The sequence below is a fragment of the Equus quagga genome, chromosome 4 (genome assembly GCF_021613505.1).
Source record: "Equus quagga isolate Etosha38 chromosome 4, UCLA_HA_Equagga_1.0, whole genome shotgun sequence".
In the NCBI taxonomy this organism is placed as follows: domain Eukaryota; kingdom Metazoa; phylum Chordata; class Mammalia; order Perissodactyla; family Equidae; genus Equus; species Equus quagga.
The window spans coordinates 117,448,442-117,471,906 of NC_060270.1; the positions used below are offsets into that span (position 1 = coordinate 117,448,442).

The window sequence follows — 23,465 nt, forward strand, 5'->3', positions numbered from 1 at the left end:
TCTCTGTAAAACGTGAAAATATAAAGAATTAACAGTAAAAAAGTAATAATGTGTTAAATCAAAACAGACAATACTTAAGGTTATACCAAAGCAAAATATTCAGACCGGATGAGGTTTATAAGCTTAAATTCTCCATAACAAGGTAGAATGAAAACCCGTACAGTCTTTTTATACAAGGATAGAAATGGAATCTACACTGGAGCCAGTTTACTTGTAAATCTTAAGTTATTTTTAGCAAACAAGAAAAGGCAAGTGAATACTTCACAGGGAATCCTAGTCTTGTTGGGTGTTTATATGTTTTTGGGTTCTGAATTGGTAGCTACACCGAGAAATAAAAAAGAGCTTCCTTGTTTTTGTCCAATTAGGGAAAACTTCACCCTCACACAAGGTCTCTGACGCAGCACTTCCAATCACCACAGCTTCCTGTGGCTTAATAAATGCAGAATTTTGCTTGGTGGCAGGCCACCTTTGGTCCATCTTTAGACTCAATGCTCAAAGATGATGCCACTCAAGGCCTAGGAAGAGATGAGGGGGCCAGAAGCCAGGAGCTTTCAACTTCGCTATAAGTCTAAGTTCAACCATTATCAGATACTTTTATAGGGAACTTGCATCATAATTAGGTACAAATGAATGCACTAAAATGCTTTTAAAATCAAAGCATTTTAATTCCTTTTTCTTTCTTTCTTTCAGTTATGTGACAAATATTATACTCTGAAAAGATAATAAACTATTTAACAATGACTCAGAATTATCACCCGATTATAGGGAGGAAATAGAAAGGGGAAGAAACATGTAAATAATCATTATTTATTTTGTGAGGCTGCTCCAATCTCTAAGGTGCTTGATTCCAGGATAGAAAAACAGTGTGAATCTGTTTCTAATAGGGTAGTAATTACAGAAAAATAATGACAAACGTCCCAGATTTACTGGGAAGCTTCATCTCAGATAAATGTGAACTTCTCAAGTCCTTTTTTATTGACTAATAGGAAAAAAAAATTAGATCTCAGGGTCTCTGAAATTCTGTCTTCCCCAGTACTAAATTTTGCCTTTTATTACCTTAAGATAAATGTTTATCTGCCGCCTTTCAAATATAACCTTCCCCAGTTAGTGAAAATGAATATGAATTGGTGCAGCTAACTCTGTTGCAGTCATTTAAAACAACCATGTGACTTCATATTTTGCTTTTAAAGCTCTTTGTATAGAAGGTATAAAAATAAGTGAACCATTTTTTTATTGGGTACTCTCTATGTGCCACGAGTGGTGCTATCTCCTTCGATTAAAACAAAAACCTCTATGAAATATATAGCTCCATTTTACAGATGAAGAGACTGGGGTTCAGAGAAGCTAAGTTTAAAAGTCGTGGCATTGTTTGGGCCCTCAGAATGCATGAAATAAAACTCCTTCGATTCTAAGTCTTAAGTTTCTTATCCATGCCAGTTTTCAAATGTCTGATAATAGGAACCTTAGTGGTTTGTGTCCTAGTTGTGTGGCTGGTATTCAGAAGTCTAGGAAGCCATTGTGATGTTCAATAACATGTAATTTGCCCTGTTGAAATTTATGTTCAATTCCATTGCCAGCATTCTAAACTCCACCCTCACTCCAGCAGTGGCTGCAACTTGAAATCCTCTTCTTAGGTTCTGTTTCTTTCCTATGATGGTGACCCAGGTCGTTGAACAGGTGAACCATTAGACGAGGAAGGGAAGCAAGTCCCAAATGGAATGCACAGGATTGAGGTCAGTAGCTATGTGTGGCACTAGTTTGCGACTGAGATTCTAATGCATTTCAATTCAGTTTTTAATGGATTTCTATTCTACATCTACCTTCTGAGTCAAAAATGTCTTTTGCCAAGTCACAATTTCACTTTACCTTCAGCTCCTCCTGCAAAATGGAAACAGTATTGATTTGTAAAATATTGTGAAATCTCAGGGCAACCAAGCACCTTGGAACCACTATGAAAGCTCATATATCTAGGATGTTGCAGAAACCATACTGTCAATTGTTCTTTCAAATCCAGTTAATAACTATTAATTCAAGTTTCTTGAAATGGTTCCTAAGTATTGCTGCTTCCCTTGAGCCCCAGTGTGCAGCCTGAAGAATAGAACTTACAGATGCTCCTTTGAAAAACAATAAATATGTAAAAATTGACTAGAAAGAGCAAAGAAGGAAAACAAGAATGAGACTTACTAAGTAAATAAACACGTCAACTGTTACAAGGTAGATGGCCAAACACAGTCACTAAAACTCTGAAAACAGAATGTAAGATAAGATAAAAGCTCTTCTCTTGTATTTAAATATTAAAAATAAAGCATTACTGATTAGAGCAAACAGGATAAAGTTCAGCAGTAATAAATTGTGACCAGCTTTGCAACTCCAGGAGTTAAGCATCAAAACTGAATTGGGAACTTCAGTTTCTGGCCAAGAAGCAGGGACTGGATTTACCCTCATGCTTCAATGACTAGAAAAATAGACATCGCATAAGAAACAGTGGTTCTCAGACATTGAACGGCAGGGAGCACAGGACAGGCTCCCTGAGAGAAGGGAAATGAAGGAGGTGAGCCTACGATTGCATCAGCTTACTGCCTGGGAGGTAATTTCCAGACCAAAGTTCAAGGAGGTGAAGCTCAAACAGAGCCCAGAGGTTTTGCTGAGTTGAGGAGGCAGAGATCAGACTTTGGGGAGGCCAACGCACATGGAATTTCTGGGGCAGTGTACCAGAGACAGATCTCCAGAGATCTGGGGAGGGGTCTTTGGCTGCCTCCTTATCTGCCCACGCGTGAAAGGAAACTGCCCAAGGCCAGGGAAGGCACCACAAGTAAAGAGTAGCCTGAAAAAAGTAGTATCTGTCTATGCTTTGAGATCCACTTGCTAAACTGACATGGGGCCATTCCCCAATTATAACTGGAGACCTCACCAGTTAGTCATCACATGCTCAGATCAATGTGCAGCATGTAGCCTGAGCCCGGGCACAACAAGTCTAGGCACCCCGCAGCGTATCTTCTGCATGGTCCAAGACAAATATGCATTCTGGAAGACTGGACCTTTAGCGGGGCGGGGGGATGAGGTGCTCTCGTACCCACACCGTGTGACCATGTGGCCAGGCATGGGCACACTGGGGCTCCTGGAGTGGAGAGGAAACATCATTGCCTGATACATGGCATGGAGCTAAAGTAAAGATTAGTAGCTACAATTATTATTGTTGGTTTTTCAAAGGGGACAATCCTTTGCCCTTCTCACTGCCTCCGCTTTTTGGCTCCTGCTGGAAGACCTTGGATGATGTCTAATCTCGGCTTCACATGGTCACATAGCAACCATCACATGCTCTGGTTAAATACCTGTCTGTGTTCAGACTGTCTTCTGAAAAGAAAATGCGCTAAACCAAAAAATACCAAACCAACACTTGTAAATGTGTCTAAAAGAGAGCAAAATGAAGGTTTAAACAGAAATAAAATAATTTTACCACATTTGACCTATTTCATTTTTCTTCAAATTGAATGTCTGAGTTTCAAAAAGGTTGTGGAGGGGCTGGCCCAGTGGCACAGCGGTTAAGTTTGCACGTTCCCCTTTGGTGGCCAGGGGTTCACCGGTTCAGATCCCGGGTGCGGACATGGCGCTGCTTGGCACGCCATGCTGTGGTAGGCGTCCCACATATAAGGTAGAGGAAGATGGGCATGGATGTGAGCTCAGGGCCAGTCTTCCTCAGCAAAAAGAGGAGGATTGGCAGCAGATGTTAGCTCAGGGCTAATCTCCCTCAAAAAAATAAATAAATAAAAAATAAAAAGGTTGTGGTTATGGAAGATAAAAAACTGGGCTCACCCCATTTGCACCAATCTTTTTGTCTCTCTCTGTCAAAGCACAAGCCGTACCTTCATTTCTTCCTAGTCAATAGCTGTCCCACCACCCACTCTATCATCTCCCTTTTGTCTTCTAATCCCTATTCTTTCTCATATGTTCCCACTGCATTCTCTTTTTGTTTCTCAAGGTTCTTCTCTCTCCTCATTCCCATCCAACTCTAAGCTCACACTGATACACTCACCGAATATGCTCATACAAACAATCCACCCTAGCACACTAGTTAAGAGCGTGGGGTCTAGGGTCTGTGCACTTGGATTCAAATTCTGGCTCTGCTACTAACTGGCTGGGTGAACTTTTGCAAGTTACTTAATTTCTCTGTCTCAGTTACTTGTAAAAGGAGAACATTAATAGCATGTGCCTTGTAGGGTTGCTGTGAGGATTAATGCGATAATGCTCCTAAAGCTCTTAGCAAGCACCTGGCACATGGTGAGCTCTCAATTAAAACAAAAAAAGTGAGCTACTATTATCATTATTAATGCCACCTTTTACTTAGGGTTTTGCTTAGGGAGCCACCAAGGTCACAAATGAGAGTTCTGGTGCTTTACTTTTTCCAGAAAGGAAAAAAGGAAAAAGGTAGACTGAAGGCTCATGAATTAAAAGGGAGGAAGAAAGTCCGTGGAGGTGCTGGGATATGAAAAGCACTGAGAACTGAAGCTCTGCTCCTTCTTCTGTCCTTTCTCCCTCCCCTTCTAGAAAACCCATAGAAAGAAGCTCTAGCATCCTGGGGTCCTCAGGCTCAGACTATGGCCTCACTTCTGGATAAGTAATGCTGTATTCAGAATCACTGTTGACCAAAATTCAGCAGATCCCTTTAAGCCATGTTATAATGCAGCAAAACATCAGAAGCAGAAGAAAAATCATGCAACTTATTTTTTAACAGGTTGTGGAAACTGTGACAAAGCTCGTTACACTGAGGAAGAAATAGACTTTACTTACCTGCAGGAGCCTACTTGGCTGATTAAGTCTTGTCCCTTTTGCAAAGCATCAGCTGTGCAGTCTTTAATTTCTCTGTTTAATTCCTCATGCCTCGCTGCCAAGACAGGCAGACTTAAACCCTCTGATTTAAGGAGCTTAAGGTAAGCTTCAACTCTTCCAAGTACATCAAATGCCTGCCAAAGAAAACATACTTTCATTTTCTGCTTTTCTAGTTTAAAATCTACATCAATGTGTACTAGAGATTAAGCCAGCCCGTTCAATTTATTAGTTTGATCATAACCAAAACCAACAATCTTCATCTTAGAAAACAGCTATGTAGTTTTATGGCTCCATTTAGGGAAACCGATCAAAGCTTAGTTCAGCATAGACAAATGTCAACACCGTAAAATTACCAAAATAGTTTACACTGAGAATGTTATCTATAAACCACAGTCATAACGGCACAGAATTTGGAGCCCCAGGTTTATTTTTTGCACATTCCGTACTGTATACAAATAATGAATGAGATATTTTTAAAATATTATGCAGACTCATAATCTGAATATCTGTGATATTCTTAAAGGGAAATTTCCCGACAAATTGCACTTTAAACCTGAAATATTGTAGGGAAATGTTCAAGAAAGTACTAATGTGCTTTTGCCCATTGTCTTTCAGGCATTAGACCTTCTGTCTACTCCATCCAAGGCATCCATCTGTCTACAGAGAAGATTAAAATAGGGTTCTGAAGCAGTACAAAGACTAAGACCAAGGTAATATTTAGCTTCTGACATGCAAAATGGGATTATGCAGAAAAAACACTGCCTTGCAAACCAAGATATTGTCTTGAGAGAAGATTTTTGAATTCCTTTATTTTCTTCCTTTATTGGCAGATCAACAACCAAGCATGAGGGATTAAGCTTATAGAATTAACATAGAGTAGAGAGGAACTATCCCTCTGGTCATGAAGGCTTAGTGGCATTAAGATGGAGTATATGCTATAAAGGCAGTAAAAAAGGACTGTAGTAATATGAGGAAAAGAGAGAGAGAGCAGACTGCAATAGTCTTCATAGGTTTCCTGATAGCGCATCTCAACTTGGGCCTGGAGAACAGGAGATGAGTTAGGTAAGTTGAAGAAATACTGAACAGCAAGGGAACTCTTGCCGTGTTGCCCTTTGGCGCTGTTGGAAGAAGCCACCTTATAGGATGCTCCATACCAGTCTGGAAAACAGTCCTATTCCAGTAAGCTTGACAGAGATATAGTCAGCAGGGGCCTTGAAGTTTAGCCTTCCTGGGTTTTTGAGTTGGAAGCCAGCCAGCTTGGCAGGGGCCCACCGGCTGGAGCAGGAAGACCCCACAGAAGACTTATGAGAAATGAGAGCAGATGATCTTGTGAGAGACCCACTAGTACCACTGAGACCTGAGAGAGACCAGAGGAGTAAGGCTGAGCTGATGCTGAGGGAATAGAGTTTAAGCCAAATGTAGAGACTACAGCCACAGAGCTGTGTGAAAGCATCCACGCCCTTGCACCTGGTGGCCATCTAATGGAGTGTGCTTTGATGGCAGAATTGGAACTGGACAAAATTTGCATATGCAAATAAAATTTCTCAAATACTGTCATATTACTTTTATATTGGCATTCTGTTCTCTCACCAATGTTCCCATGTCTCCTGAATCTGCTCTTTTTATTTACTTAGAATGTTTAAAACAAAATCATTCCCACATATTTAGTAGATGATAGGAAGTGATAATAATAATTACTACAGTTTGATGAGAACTTACTATGGGCTCCTTCTATATTATGTATTTCACAATTACTTTTCATTCAGTCAACAAATATTTTTGAATGTCTGCTGAGTTCCAGGCACATTGTCCTTAATAGCTCTGGGAGGGAGCAAGAAATTATTCCCATTACACGCCTGGGGAAACTGAGTGTCAGAGAGGTGAAATAAATAGCAGAAAGTGATATTTCTACTAAGTGGCAGACTTGGTATTTACACTCAATTTGTCTGGCTCTGATACTCATAAACTGTCATAAACTCTGGGCCCTGGCGCCATGTGGCAAATGATTGCTATGGGAGGCTTAAGAAAAAAGGGGCATTTCCAAGAAGCCTGTAAATCTTTGGTGGAAAAGATGAGATTTTAACACTTATTCTTTGTAAATAAGTATTACCTTTCCTTCTTACAGGTGAGAAACGATATAGAGAAAGTTTGAGCAATTTCTCTTATGCTATATAGGACTATACAAGAAAGATAACTTTATTAAAGAAACTTTGACGCTGAAGAACTCTTCCTTATCTGATCCTTTTTCTTTCCTGTAGTTGGCATCAGAGCCAAAGGCGTCAAGATGCTGATATTAGAAAAGATGATTTAAATTACTTTCTCAATCTTTCTTTAACACAGTGGAACACCGTTTGGCAATAACTACTGTTTCTGGAATTTTGTTTTATATTTTAAATTTTTATTGCTCACTTTAAAGTGGGGTCTGTTGTTAATCGAGGGTTAGTTTTAAAGTTAGCGCCTAAAGCAAAAATCTGGTGTAGTCAAAACTATCATAAACTCCCTTAAATCGTGCTTGAAGTTTAATATATGTGAACTAGTGCTTACAGTAATACATATTCACAGTTAGGATTGCGAGCCACTGAGCTAAAGAAAGAAAGAAAGGGAAAATCTGTATCTAGATGGCAGGACATTCACTTCTTTTTTCCTTTAAGATAATTCTCAAGTTCCTAGTGTGAATGAGGAAAGCATGGAGAATTCCAAAGTGCTTTTTCTCGCCCACAAATTTAACTCCACTCTGTTTTAATATTAAGCCACTATAACCTTAATACCTATCATGTCTGTTGTTTTGAGAAATAAAGAAGAAAAAAGTATGTAAGTAACTAGAGCATGATGGTGGGCGTGTAGTAAGGTTCCAGACAGTATTTTCTGGCTATTACTCTAAATTTTGATTGCTGACACACGTCTTTGAAAAGTCACTGAGAAGAGTGTGGCCACCTGCTGCTTGCCATTCATCCCACTTGGGCCTTCCCTCTTGTGGCCCCACTGAACAGCTGCCACTCTCATATGCTTAGGCATTGGTCTCATCTTCACAGGAGGTAGATTCTAAAGTCATGTGTACATTAAATGCATGTGTGAGGTGACTCCACCCTACTCCTGAATGTTGTCATAAAAGTGTTATTTCCTAACAGCATGGAAATAAACTGAAGGGCTAGTCACTAGATGGAGGAGGTGGTATGTCAAGGTCCTTGATAGCCCATAACTTAAAATCAAAATGGCCAGGGACGGCCCGGTGGCACAGCAGTTAAGTTCGTATGTTCTGCTTCGGCGGTGCGGGGTTCCCTGGTTTGGATCCCGGGTGCGGACATGGCACCACTTGGCATGCCATGCTGTGGTAGGCGTCCCACATATAAAGTGGAGGAAGATGGGCACAGATGTTAGCTCAGGGCCAGTCTTCCTCAGCAAAAAGAGGAGGATTGGCAGCAGTTAGCTCAGGGCAAGTCTTCCTCAAAAAAAAAAAAAAATCAAAATAGCCAAATTTTCTGCCAGAGTGTTTTCTCAAAAAGATCAAAGTGTTAAGAAAACAATTACTTATGAATTGCTCTTTGTACCACCCTTAGTAGAACTATGGTGGTAAGAAGGAAGAAGTGATTTCCTCCCTTCATTAGCTCAACAAATATATTTGCAAAATGCATACTATAAGTAAGTTGGGCTGGATGCTGTCAGAGAGCTTACTCCTTATCCTTAATCCTAACCTAACCCTAGTGGGAATAATCTACAGACGCAGAAATGGTTAAGTTCTTTGATTTTAAGAAGAGTCCTCTTTCAAGATTATATAGTCTGTGATTGTCTGAATCACACGCAAACTCATTTCTCTTATTCCCACGTAGAATTTGATGAGGAATCCATGTGCCAATTCCAGAAATGATCTAAGTATCATTGCTCTCACTTAATCTACTCCCAAAATAGAACTGCGTGCTTCTCTGTTTACCATATCCATAAGGAACTTGATACACTGGATGCAGCCTGGGAAGAATCTCTTTGTCGCACACGTAGTGCAGAGCAGGTTATTTCTGGCCAGAATACGGTGCCCCCATATAAACTCCTTTGGAATCAATGTTTCCCCTTTCTTTTTTCTCTTCACATCTTCCCCTTTCTCCAAATTTTGTACGTGCTGGTCAAATAAAGGTTTTATGATTGGAGGAAAAAACAAGGATATAGGCACAAGGATCGTATTTTCTCCCTCTGGGTTCTAGCTCTTCTTGGCTATTTTGTATTTCACCACTCAGTTCTGAGGTAGATAAGCAGGAGACGAATCAGCTCTTTTTGGCCCTAGTTTGGAAAAGACCAAAGGGTTGCTTGGTTTTTGTTCTTTAAGATGCTAATAAAGATCTTTCTTTTGTCTGAACTTGTTAAGTACAGAATCCAAAGCAGGCTGCACGAAATCAAATAGAGATGGTATCAGGACACGACACATTTTATTCTTCTTGAAATAGCTGTGAGAGTAATAAGTTAAGCAAGAATCATGAGTCATCCCGCATAATTCTTATATTATGCTGTTTCACAAAGATGTTTAAGTAATATTGTTTGTTTCTCGATTAATTAATTTGAAGAGCATCAACATCAAAAAAAAAAAAAAACCAGACCCAAAACACTGCAGAACCTTCAAAATACCCTTTCATGGGGCTGGCCCCGTGGCCGAGTGGTTAAGTTTGTGCGCTCCGCTGCTGGCGGCCCAGTGTTTCGTTGGTTCGAATCCTGGGTGCAGACATGGCACTGCTCATCAAACCACGCTGAGGCGGCATCCCACATACCACAACTAGAGGGACCCACAACGAAGAATATACAACTATGTACTGGGGGGCTTTGGGGAGAAAAAGGAAAAAAATAAAATCTTTAAAAAAAAAAATACCCTTTCATGACTCGCAAGGCTGGAGAATGAGTTTGGCTGGAACCTTTGTAATTACCACGGACACAAGACTGAGCTCAGCTTCTGCTTGGAGCACTGATCTCCACTCCCTGCAGAGACTGGCACTTCCTCCGGGTTCAGGTTTATGAAGACGGAAAGTTTCCGTTGCCCCTCCTAAACATCACCTGAGCTAATTTCTGGAGGCTCGCAGTTTAGTAAACTGCTTCTCAATTCAGGTCCTGCCCAAATCTGCCCAAGCTTTCAAATGCCACAAAGGCCAGGGGCAAAGGGGATGATTTCCAGTTCCCTATGTTTGCTGCCTGCTACTGGTGCTCTGGCTCATTTCTTGCCTCCCCAAGGTGGTGACCGCTGGGACCCGGAACTCCCTCTGTGGTACAAGTGTTACAAGGTGGATTAGTGGTGTTAATGAGGTGTTTAAAATCCTAAGTACCTAAAGCAGGTTTTGCTTTACAAGCTGAAAAGCTGAAAAAACATTGGAAAAGGAGTTCTGGACTGAAAATGGCACGCATCTGAAGCATTTTATCAACAAGGGAATGGAGGAAGTTTATATATCGACCATTCCTTACTTTTTCTGAGAAAAGCCCATCTTAGAAATGGATAAACTAGACCCATACGTAGAACTTTAGCTAGCTAATCACTGTTTATAATTTCTGATTTCTTTTTTTGGTGAGAAAGACTAGCCCTGAGCTAACATCCATGCCAATCTTCCTCTATTTTGTATGTGGGACGCCACCAGAGCATGGCTTGATGAGCAGTGTGTAGGTCCGCGCCCGGGATCTGAACCCAGAACCCCGGGCTGCTGAAGTGGAGTGTGCGAATTTAACCACTACACCACCAGGCTGGCTCCAGTATAATTTCTAGTTTCTTTTATCTAAATTGGCCTAAATGGTTTTAGGATGATCTTGGGAATATTAACATGGAAAATGTTTATTTACAATGTGCAAAGCATTTATTCTTTTCATTTATTCAATAAATATTTGTTGAAATCTATGGAGCGTGTACTCTGCTATGTGCTGGGGATATGGAAATGAACAAAAGCATGTAAGCATGTTAGAGAGGCTGGTGCAGTATTAAATGCATAGATAATGAGAACATAATGGCTAGCACTTAGTGAGTGCTTAGTTGTTCTATGCACGAGTCATGTATGAGCTCATTAAGATAGCTCAATGACTCTGGGAGATACGTATAACTATCATTTTTATTTTATAGATAAAAAAGCCAGATGCACAGGGAAGTTAAGTAACTGCCCAAGGTCATAGAGCTAATAAATGAGACCAGATTCATACCCAGGCAGCCTGGCTCCAAAATCTACTCTATTATTTTAGAAAAGTGTCATCCTAGCAAGTGTTTTTAAATTTTCACTTAATACTCCACAATTCCATTTATTTATTTATACTCCAACTCTACCCTGAAAAGATTTTGTACATTTATCACCAATTGCAAGAACTTTTATTACTGAATAATATTCCCTGAAGTAGATAAGGATTATTAGACCTATTTTAGAAAAAGAGAAAACTCAAGCTCAAAATGTGAATTGATTTGTCATGTGGCCGATCATTTATTCATTCATTAAACTAAATTTTTCGAACACTAGGTGGCATACAAAGATGACTAAGGTATAATCTCTCTATAAGAAGCACAGAGAAATACCATGAAAATAATAAGGAATAAGCAATTAATGCTGCCTGGAGACCTCAGAGGAGGTGATATAGGTGATGACAAATCTCTTTATACAACACTCCTCTCCTCAGATATGACACAGAGACTGAGCTTGAAATTTGCATTCCTTGTGTATGCAAGTAATTAAGCTCTCCTCTTTCAAAATGACCTCATCTCAGTTACCTTGGATCGATATAATCTCTTATGAAAATGTAATATAGTTGGCCTTGAAACTGCACAGTTTCTAATATTTCACTGCTTTGAGTCATTCACATAATTGTTGAGCATTTACTACCTGGAAAGCACTGTTCTAGATGTTCTGGTGAACACAAACTGAAATGGACATGCTTCTCACTCTCAAGGAATTTTAATTTAGCAAAGGAAAGTAAATCTACCAAGAAATACCTATCATACAAGGAAGAATATATTTACTGCCAATGGAGAGATGCAACAGTCTAAAATTGTGCATGGAAGGGAAACCAACTAATGCACTCATGACTCATATTTAGAGGTTAATTGATAGCTTTACTGTGAAAGCTACTCATGAGTGAGTGACAGTAAAATTGAGTGTCTTGATTATAAGACTATTAAATATGGGCTGAGTTGTGGGCTATCATGAGAAATGTAAGATATTAAAGGTATTCCTTGTTTCTGATCATTTTTTCTATTATTTACTAATAATTTTATGCTAATAGTTTAGCCATATTTATCAAATACTTGCTATGGTTTAAACAGTCTTGTCCCTGAGCTCTAAAGCCAAAGATTTCTAAACCATTCTCTCAGAGAGAGCACAAGAGGCGAGTAAATTAAGACATCATCTGCTTCTACAAAAGGAGGCTTGCCTTGTATGACTTTTTCAAATCCTTAATATCTCTGCATATTTAAGGACATGTTCAGCATAAGATAAAAACTTCTTAACAGCTATTCAAGACCCTTCCTGACCTCCCGCCTGTTTTTACCACTTTTGTCTCTCATCACTCTAGGCTTACACCCTACACTCTTGGCAGAATGAATTACCTTAGGTTTCCCAAACATGGCACGACTCTGTACCATCCACCCTTTCCCCAATCCCTTCTTGCCCCAGCCTTCCAACTTTAGCTCAGTGGTTCCCTTCTCTAGAGAAGCCTTCCTTGACACTTTTTCCCTGAGCCGTCTTCTCTGTGTTCCTGAATGCTCTAGCTTCCTCCATCATGGCTTTTCCCACAGCGCACAGCACTTCTGTTTCCTTGTCTCTCCTCTAAACTATTCAGAGGGTCTGGAAGGCAAGGATTATACCTAGCATTGCTTTAGCTCAAGTACCGGTATGATGCATGATAACAGCAGGTATACAACATATTTGCTGAATGCAAATGCGGAAGAAGGGAGGGAGTGAAGGCAAGTTGCTTTAGTTCTTTCTGAGAGAAAGGGAACTTGTTCTGGAAAAGAGAAATCTAAGACAGGCTACTTAAGAATTCTGAAACTGAAAATAATTACACTTTCCTCTGTGTCTAATAACAATTAGCTTAATTTCTTGAATTCATTTATATCACCTCAACAAATTCCTTCTGGATAATATGTTTTAGGTTCTATACTTGGACAGCTTTCTTCTTTCAATTTGTACAATAACTACACCTTTTAATTAATTGTTTCCCATATCTGGGCTAAAATGTATCTATTTTGAAAATGGTACAATAGAGTACATATAAATGAAAAAAAAGTACCAAACTCCATGTTTAATTATTTCGTGTTTTTCTAAAATAATTATGTTGCTGTAGGCATTACTCTTTTGCATCACTGTAAATATTTGAAAAAGCAACATCATCTTTTTAAAAGACATTAAATGTTCAGCAGCGATGGGCGAAGCAGTAGAAGCTATGACAATCGTCACATTTCAAACTGCTTTTGGTGTATTCCTCTGGCTGCCCCAACTTTTGCTCCACCTTTGCTTTTACGCTAACTACCCAAGAACCAGACCGTGTAGATTTGGCCTCGTTCTCCTCCACTGGTTTTCCCCAATCGAATCATGTGCCTGGGGATGGAAAGCATGGGATAGGAAATTTTGACCAATCAACCACGTTTTACAGCTTTGGGTTTGATCATCGTTGTCTTTTAAATACAGGCTCACACTGTTCTTCTCTTGAAACATATTATATATATTTATCTCTGATTCAAACCACATTCCCTCAACAATGATAAATACATTTGAAGTGATCAATGCATATTAACTAGAGCTTCTTTTTTGTGAACATGCTAGAAATATAATAAATAAGATAATCTATAATAATGAAAGATAAAAATTGGGGGGAGATGAAGATGAGTTACTCTAATAGGTGCTTTGTTCATATTTCATGTCATGTCCTCATGACTCTTAGCAACATCTGCTAATTAGAGAAAGTCTTCTCCAATCAGCTATCGTCCAATGTTGACAATCAACCCCTACTTCTATTTGTTGCTAAGTGATTTAGCAAATAGGTTCACCAAACACAGGAGATAACTCTAAAACAAAAACAAAGTATCTCAGGTTCTTGAAATATGTAGCTCAGTCTTCACTTGAATCCAGTGCATCACTAGCGATACCCCTAAGGTCCTGTGGGCTAACATCGCCACCTACTGCTCACTCCAGGTACAAACCGCCACACCCCAAGCCGAAGGCTGTAGACACTCTGGGTAAGAAACAGACTCTTGACCCTTGTATAGTCATCACCCTCTGGTAGGAATAAAAGGTAATCAGTTTCACTCCTGAAGCCACAGAGCAAAGGCAGTGGGGCACTGGTGTCAATGTGGACAATTAGGTGATAATTATATTTTATCAAATTTCACAAATGGGAAATATATTGGCTTTTAGATTTTTGGATGCTGTGTCCTCTCCTATAGCCCCAGCATTTAAAACAGCGCCTGACACATTGTAGTTGCTAAATAAATACTTATTAAATAAATGAATCCCTGACGCAGAAGGGTAATTATTCTCGTGAATTTGCCACATTACTTATCAGCAACTTCAGTAAAAGGAATTATTGTGATTTTTTTCTAATAAATAAGAATATCTCCATCTAGAATTAGTAGAGAGAAAGGAGGGAATGAAAATGAAAAGAAAGGAGGGGAAACGGAGATTTCTATATAATTGCAACAAAAATATCAGAAATGTATGATAAAAATCTGGATGAAAGGAAATGTCTGTGATCTGGAAAACTCCCTAACCACAGTCCATTCTGCAGCCCAGATTATGACATTTATTGCTTTTTATTTTAACAAAATTAAAAAAAAGTAAAAGGCTATTTCTTATGTCATATATTATGCTTTTTAGTGAGTAAACATTCAAGCTGTCACGTTTGCTCATTCATATATGACCCATGACACTAACACATTTTTTCACATGGTATTTGACACAGAAATTGAAGAATATTGACCTAGCTTTAAAAAATGCTGACTTCCTCTTTTTCTCACAGTGCTAACATCCCCAGTTGTGTATGTTGGGAGAGGCTCTGGTGCTCCCACCCATCTTACTGGGATGCCAGGAATACTGGCCCTGACTCTGACCCGTCTTTACCTGGGTCACTTCTCGTGTTAGGTTTGCAGTCAGCAACCTTCGGAGTTGAGGAAACATCTTCCTCTGAGACAAACAGCAGGCTTGCTTACTGTTTGCTATAAAACAACTGATTCCCCAAGTTTAGGATTCCTCTCTTGGAATTCCACCCGCATTGCCTCCTGGGGCTTGGGGAACTGTCGCGACATGCTGACACTCTGGCTATTGCTTTTGCTGTGAGTAACAAAGTTTTTCAAAACTGATTCAGAAGCCATGTGTCTTCTGTGAGCATCAGGAAACTGTGACACATCAGCTAGAACATGTGAAAAGTTAACTCACTAGCTAGAAAGTTGGGTGAAATCCCAGACCCTCACAGTTGTCGGCAGCATGACTTCATCCAGGGATGCGGACATTCACAATTAGGAAAACCCAGTGCACTCAAGGCACAATAAAGGGAATTTTCAAAGGGAAAGTTCAGTGCTTTGAAGATAACTTGATGATGTAAACTGAAAATACCCCTTCACTAATGTAAACAGAACTTTCAGACCAGAAAAAAATATTTTAAGGGATTTTGAAATTATATTAATTTTTAAATCCGGTACTTTAGCCAGGTTTATTTAAGAGTGTTATGCCAAAAACTGGGTAAAGTGGTGAGAATATTGTAAAATTTGGAGAGTCCACAATATAACTTTTTAAAAATACCATTTACAAGTCTTGAGAAGAATTTCCTTCTTTAACTGAAATGGATTTACCCACTAGGTTATTTCATCATTTATTGCTTCTTAATACTAATATAGTAAATAATTTATTTCCAGAGTTATGATTAAACATCCACTTTCGAAACTCTAGCTTCCATTTTTGCTGAGGTAAAAGTATCCATCATCTTTCACGTTGAATTCTTAGATTTGGAGTCGCAAATTATTTCCTTGATGCTTTGAAAAGGAGAAACAACTCTACACCTTTCTAAGTGTCACTTGGCTATCGAGAATGCTATAGTACAGATAAATACAGTAGGGATAAACCCTGAACTTATAAATTGTATGCTATGGCATTCAAAAGATGAAACAGAGGACCTCGAAGTCGAGTCTTTGGGGTTAAGAAATATAATTTCTTACAATTTGATCTGAATTACTGTATGAGTTTGAGAAAGCAACCACTCAGTTCTTCATTTTTTTTATTACTATTGCAAGAGATATCATTCTTTCTCCCTCAAGCTCAGGAATATTGTCAGCAGAAAAACCTCCCTGGCAAGTTACCAAATAATGAGAGCAGAGAAAGCAAGAGCAAGAGAGTGAGAAGGAAAAAGAGAAAAACTCTACGTTTTGCTGGCCTATAAACTATAGGGTTTGAGCTAGAAGTGTCGCTTTTTCACAACATATTCTATAACTGTTTTCCTTAGAAACAGCAATAACTGACTGGCAGATGACCCACTCATTTTGTAGAATGAGGGCGTGATGTAAGTTAAGAAGTTGTTTCTTCAACGACATGATTGTTGAAGAGAAACTTAACTAGCACCCACTGTTGACTAAATTCAACAGCTCTAGCAGTAGGCCAAATCTGTTTCTTCTGTTAAAACAAATAAATCCCAAGCAACAAATAATTTGACATAAATACTACTTTAACATTTTTTACTGTAATTCTGGTACCTCTATTTTGGAATTTTACTATTCATCCTATTCAAGTTTCCCATTAGTAAAGTCCAAAATTAAGTAACTGTTTTGATGTATACCAGGACATTGTATTCAGATTGTTGATGTCGTGGCTTGAAATCACAATATCTCTAGCTTCTGGAGGTTCCTATTCACTTCGTGTCACCTTAAACACATCAATTAAATTTAAGGTATTAAACAATTACAATAGGGCATTTTGAAGGTTTATATTAGATTGGGAAAGGTGGACAAAATTTTCAGGGTAGGTCGCTAGCCTCAGCTACCGAGCTCTACTCAAGCGATGTGAATAAGCGAAGATTACCACCCAGCAGGAGCCGCTAGCTACAATCAATGCGGAAGGAACCAACCAGGGGAAACAGAGCACTTCTCCAGCTTAAGAAGACCTGGAGACAGTCCAGAGCAAGGTTTCCCGTTGGCTGACTTAAAAAGCAAGACCGAGGCAGGGCGGTCAGGGCAAGGCGCGGCTCCTAGCTTTATGGTTTGCATGCAGAAGCCTTGCAATATTCATGAATCTTTACCTGACCAATGAAAGAGGATTAAAAAGTGGGGAAGATTTTTTTGGTAAAACTTTCAAGGGTTTTTTTTAACCTTGATGTATTTTATGATAATTCCCTTCATCGTTGAGAAACACTACAATGTCAGCACAAGTATCACAAACAGACCAATGATGGCTCGAAGACAAAACTCATGGGGGATTTTTTAAAGTGACCTTCTACATGTCAAAACATAGGTCTCTTAGTTTTGAGAACCAAATAATAGCCATGATGGGAATATATTTTAAAAGCTCTTTTTTGCTGCTATCAGTTTTGAAACTCTATGTGGAATCTAGACTTCCGTGACGTGCTCCAGTCTTTTGAAGTGACAGGTCTCTTACTGGTCTGCTCTGATCACCTACAGTTACCAACGTGACCTCACACTGACCTTGTTAGCGCTGTTAAAAAAGTCGTTTGCCTTTTTCAACCAGGTTTTCCTTTCCACCATGAGCCGACCACATTCTTCCTGAAGCTGATTCAGTTTCTGGTTAGAGAGCTGCAGGTGTTCTTTCTCCACATGGTCCTTGGAGAGCAGGATCCCAAGTGCTTCGCTCTTCAGCTTCTCAACAGCCAAATTCCATTCCTACAAGAGATCACTCTCTTCAGTTTATTCTACACAGCCTCCCCTTTGTAATCTCTGAGAAGACTCAGAGAACATGTAGATGTGTTGAACGTATCAGAAACCTGTCATTATATTTTCAAATCATGAAGGAGTAAACGCTACATTCCAGGTTGGAATACCAAGATGTAAATTTAAAAAAAAAAAAGAAGGACACAGAAAAGAGGCTAAGAAGAGAGAGGCGATGATAGTAGAAAGGGGTAGGTTGGCTGGGATGTGTGACAGATAGAGTATCTGGTTGCCCTGAATACAGGTCACTTCCATTTCTGTTAATGCTACCTGAAAACATACCCAAAATACAGTCAACAGTGTTTTTCAGTCTCTGACTCATTTTGACCTATTTTTATTCATTCAAGTATAAACAAGTCTCTCTCTCACAATTCAGTCTCCTTGCCTATATGGGCAAATGTGTACAAGAAAGGAAGGGAAATCTCCTATTTTATGGCTGTTGTTTGTCCATCTGCCTACACTTAGAACTTAAATTAAGACCTGTTGCTCTCCACAAAATTAATAGCTGTTATTGTGCAGCATCCCCTCCTTCCTGACCCCAGTTTCACCTCTCAATGTTTCACTCTTAATGATATACAAACATTTCAGAAAAAGAAAAGAAGTAGCTTTTTACTGTCTGTTGCACGAGGATGAAAAACAGTAAGTAGAGAGGAAATAAAAGTTGGAGTAAATCAAACATATTAACACTCGAAGGGAAATTCAGATTTCTTGCCGAAGAATTGAAGCCAGACCCAGTTGCATAAAATTATGTTTCTCTCTAACATGGCAGTCTTGTTAGTGAATTTTCTGGCACCCATCTCGGCTGAGATTCAGGGGTGAGCATAGGCTGTTTGTTAGAGCATCAGCAATTTAGCACCAAACTTTAAAAATCGCAGTGTGACTCTATCCTGGCTTGTTCCCCAGAGCAAATGTCCTATTATTAAGTTGCATTTGTTATATTATCTTGTACAAAATAAGTATCATTTTAGTGCAATTTACCACTACTATTTTCATTCATTCATTTCACAAGACACACTAAATGCTATGTACCTGGCACCACGCTACGATAGATGTCTTGGGGGAATATAAAGAAAGAATAAAACGTAGTTCTTCTCTTTAACAACACATAAACATCTATTTTATATAGTTTTCATATACCTACATTATTAAATGGATTAAATATATGCTGATACACACACACGCACACACACATAATACGATGGTATTTTAAATAACAATTAGTGGATGTTGAAAGTAGAAATTGTATGCATTATTTTATGGACTCTGTAGAAATTGTTCTAGTATTTGTGCAAGAGAAAAATATTTTGATCAAAGGATGCAAGAGTATGGACTGTAAATTAAGGGATTGGCTTGTTTTTGAGCAGCTGTTATAAGCTTGTGGTTTGTGAGTATAACCCTCACAAACGTAGGTTAGATATTATTATTTTCCCAGTATTTACACAGCCTCTGAGGAGTATGTTACTCAGGATTACATATCCAACAGGTGGCAGAACCAGGACTAATGTACAGGTCTGTATATAATGCTACATTCCAAGGAGTTGAGGTAGAGAGAATACAAAATCTCCAAATTTCTCAGTAGGTGCAAAAACAGTACATATTAGGCAAGAATCTGGGCTACGAGAGTTCTCAAGATCCTTCATTTTTTGAAGAGCTATTTTGCACCACTTTAGGACAGCTAATATGTGCCGTGACGTTCTTTCATAAAGCACTGTAAATATCCCTCCCACTTAAAAACCATTACCTTTACCCCATTAGGAAAGAGCAAATATTTTTAAAGCAGTTAGCACAATTTTTTGCACACAAAATAGGCACTCACTAAATGTTAGCCCCACTTTTCTTCCCATCAGTTTTATCATGGTTCATTAGCACCTCAAAATGTGTTCTTTATTTATGGGAGTTCCTGTTTCCCAGTTTTAAAATAACAATAGTGGCAGGATCCTCCAAAATCAGTGTTATGATCAGTGTTATGTATGGATCAGTATTATGGGATAAACAAAATAAAGCAGGTTTCTTTACTGCAGTACTTCTCAGAATCCTTCATATGTTAATGTGCATTGAGACTCCCAGAGGGAAATGAGTTGTGAAATATTTTGGACAAACTCTTTTGGCCAAGAAACCATTTGTTTGGTGACCATCTCAGGGACCCACGCTCCCGTTAGAACAATGTTAGGAAACATTGTTCCTGTGGCCAAGAGCAGCTGAATCACCTATGAGTTCACCTGTTTTCACAAGTCTTCCCGTTTCTTTCCTTTTTTTTGTTTTGTCTTTATCCCTCCAGCTACCCAGTTAGTCCATTTCCTGTCTTTTATATCCGTTCTCTCATTTTCTGTCTGTTAAGGTCTGTGGGGCATCAATCCTCAATGAACTCAAGTGAAGAGATGCTTAATACACATAGCAGGTAATTCTTCAAAAAATTGGCATTGACCAGAATCTTCTGTGCTCATTAGAGGAAGATTACTTACCACATGAAGAATTTGGGGAAGGCCTGGAAAGCTAGGGGCAAGGAAAATGGAGAGGAAGTTAGGATATGGAGAAATAGGTTACCGCCATTATGAGCTCAGCTGGACAACACTAAGCTCCATCGTGGTCTTGTCTTAACTTCTGCAAGATAGCAGGGGTTGATTCTCCTGTCTATATGGTGGCACTCTGCTGAACACTTACATGTACTATCTCATTTAATCCTCCCACCAACCCTACAAGGTAGGAACTATTGTTACCCCCATTTTACAGATGGGGTGACTGAGGCTGAGTAGGGTGAAGAGCTTGCCCAAGATCTCAACACTAGTAGGTGAAAGAGCCAGAATTCAAACTCGGGTAGTTTGATTCTAGAAACCACTTTCTCAACCAGCATCCCAGCCTCCACTCTTCAGAGAACTGATGGCGTTTTTTATACCACAGAAAGAGTAAACATATTAGCTTAGAATTACAGAGGTGAAACTTCCATAAGGCCTGGATAAGACGAAATGATAAAAGTCTGATATGACCCTGGGATTTTCTGATTTGAAAATCAGAAGCCTCATCATTTCTAAGTGAATACAATGCTATTACATATATAACAGAATTTACAGCCCATACTCAAGCTTAATTTTGCTTAGCGACTAGACCAAAATAATAAAGTTCTTCTCTGTGAATAAGAAGAGAAATATCTGTTTTCTAATAGCGTTCATAAATCTGCCTTTAGCATAAATTGTGCAAACAACATTAAAGAGAGACCTCCGGAGGAGAGCTAAGTCTTTGAAAACCCATTTTAACCTTATACTTCACATTGTGTTGGAAAAAGTGGACTGTGACCTTCCAAGGAAACTGTAGAGGACCATTTTGTGCCTCTTATCTTTTCTTATTCTCCATGCCCAGTTTTCTTAATTAAATTTTCACCTGAACTCTGTGGGTATTAAATGAATGGGTCCATTCAATATTTCTATTCAATCTTCTCAGAAAATTGGTTCTGTTTTCTTTGGGCAATCTATAGGCGCTTTCTATACCATTCTAATGAAATATTTCCCCAGCCATTTTTCTAGGGGATGCTTCCACGATTTTATTTTTAAGGTAAAACTGTCAGAGTCATCTGAATCCATCACGCTATTTAAAAAACGCAGCTGTCATTGTTGTCAAGGCTGGAGGAACCCAATGGAGAAAATCTTGGTCCATTTTCTCGAAGCCATTGCTGACTGCCTGCTAAGTGTTAACCCTCTGGCTGAGTTTCAGTTGCTTTGCAGTAAAATATTTCCAGTACTTACCCCCCCAGCAGAAAGCCAAAGCCTGCCATCTCCTTGGCTTTTCAGTTTGACTGAGATCCGTGCATATCTCTGACCCAATAAATACGCGTGGCGCTGTGTGTCCCTGGGCTCGGGGTGTCGCCACAGGTCACTCCATTATCTTCCTCTTTCCCTCACAGCTGTAACCCTTTTAAACTGGACCTTTCAGTCTTCCGTTTGCTGAGGAAATTGAGCTTCTCTTGGATGCCTTGATTGAAAGGGCACTTTTAAGAGGGTTAGTGCTGATAGACAGAAGGCGAAAATGATTTCTTCTTTCCTTTCTTTTAGGTTTTACAGTCCCAGGTTAGCTCTTCAAATGAAGTTATGGATTGGCATAAAAATTACCCAGCAAGTAGATTCAAAAAGGAAAAATATTAGCTACTCCATTTGCAAGGAAACAATATAATCACAGTATGTTTAGTAAGCTGTTATTCACTTGAAAACTTCCCTGTGGTTGAGGGGATTTAAGGACCCAACACTATGTGGTAAATTATTTTCATTATAAACTTGAATTCAGAAGGTAAGTTTTAGGTGGGAGAAGATGGACAAGCAGCAATAGGAACTGTATTTGTAAACTACTAAGAAAACACCAGTTGTGGAGAGGATTGGCCAAAATCGCGTCTGGCAGAATCGTGTGTGGAGCTCATGGGCAGTTCCCGTCTCACGGCCATTTCCTGGGACAGCTCATTAGCTACAGCTCATTTCTTGTTCAGTGTCTGTGTCTACGGACTCATTTGGTTCAGCGCTGAAGAGAATTAACTCACTGACACAAAAATCATAGAATTTTACATGATTGCATTAACAGATGGTACAAACAAAATAAACCTGGCAATTTTAATCAGAGAATATTTGAAAGTCTGCTTGGAGCAGGAATTTTGTAAGAAGAAATGTTTATGTTTTTGAAGAGTGGCTGTGAGCCCTTGAAAAGCCAAAATGCTCTGATTATATCGAGTGGGACTGCAAACTGAGCTGCAGTTTCCTCTCATGCTCCCTTCCCAGGCACTTCGAGCTGACCTCTACACAAGCAAGGGTCATCCTGGAGAGGTGGGTCTCAACCCGCTCTTGGATGAGTGCCGAGTTCAGTGCCCACAGGCCATTTGAACTTTGCCCTCACTGTGATGCATTTCAGCAAAGCACAGATTGCAGACAGGAAGAACCTGATTTTGTGTGTCACCTGAAGATGAAAAAGCACGACAGTGTTTCACCTCCCAGCCACAAGACAGAGAATCAGAGCCACTGAATCAGGGAGAGGTTCTGAGTAAGAGCGAAAAACTGCAGCTAGAAGTACGCTTTTTATTCCAAACTTAGTAAGTGGTCTCAAGCAGCGCACTTTGCTTTTCGGAGCCTGACTTCCCTGCAGGGCAACGACAGCCACCCCCACTTCATCTAAGCTTCTGCTTCTCTAGTGAATGATCTGTAAATTCAATGACGAACTGGCTAGGCTGCAAATTCCTGGATTTCAGGTCCTACTAAAATTTGGGTGTTTTGCTATATTTTCCCTAAGATAAACCTACCAGGATTGGGACTGATGGTCTATGGTAGAAATGACAGATATCACCAAAGTAATTTTTGAGTAATAGTTGCTGTTTTCTTTTTTCTCAGTCAACTCAAATATTCCAAAAGTCACAGAAAAAATCCTTGGCTTGGAGTTTCTTGATCCCTTATTCTGTTCAGTGCTTGGCCACCAAAGTGTTGCCTGCCATTCAGCTGCAGAGCAGGAGGCTTGTTGCTAATACTGAAGCCAATGGATGTGGGGCAGAACAAATTTTTAGAATCAAATCAAATCATAACAAATTAGACTCATAAGCAAATCTTCAAACTAATGATTAGAGAAGCAATACATTTTTTTTTTTCTTCCTTAGTTCAACATAGTTTTTAGATGAAAATTTAACTACATGGGAAGTTGGGGAGAAATTTTCCCAAGATTTCTGTCTTGTTCTTGTTTTCGTAGATTTCTTGTTCCTCTTACATTTTCTTCCAGTCAATTAAGTAAGGAACAGAGCCAGATTTGGGGGTATTGGTGT

The 23,465-nt window shown here is 39.3% G+C and overlaps 1 protein-coding gene across 3 annotated transcripts in view; it reads right to left on the bottom strand.

The window, feature by feature from the left end:
• Window positions 1–23,465, bottom strand: part of CCDC141 (coiled-coil domain containing 141) — a 182,649-nt gene that overhangs the window by 58,830 nt on the left and 100,354 nt on the right. For all 3 annotated transcript variants that reach the window (XM_046658984.1, XM_046658983.1, XM_046658985.1), the window contains 2 exons: window positions 17,447–17,641; window positions 4,789–4,961 (listed from right to left, as the gene is read on the bottom strand). In XM_046658984.1, coding sequence (XP_046514940.1) covers window positions 4,789–4,961; window positions 17,447–17,641 — 368 coding nt within the window. The remainder of the gene's footprint in view (window positions 1–4,788; window positions 4,962–17,446; window positions 17,642–23,465) is intronic.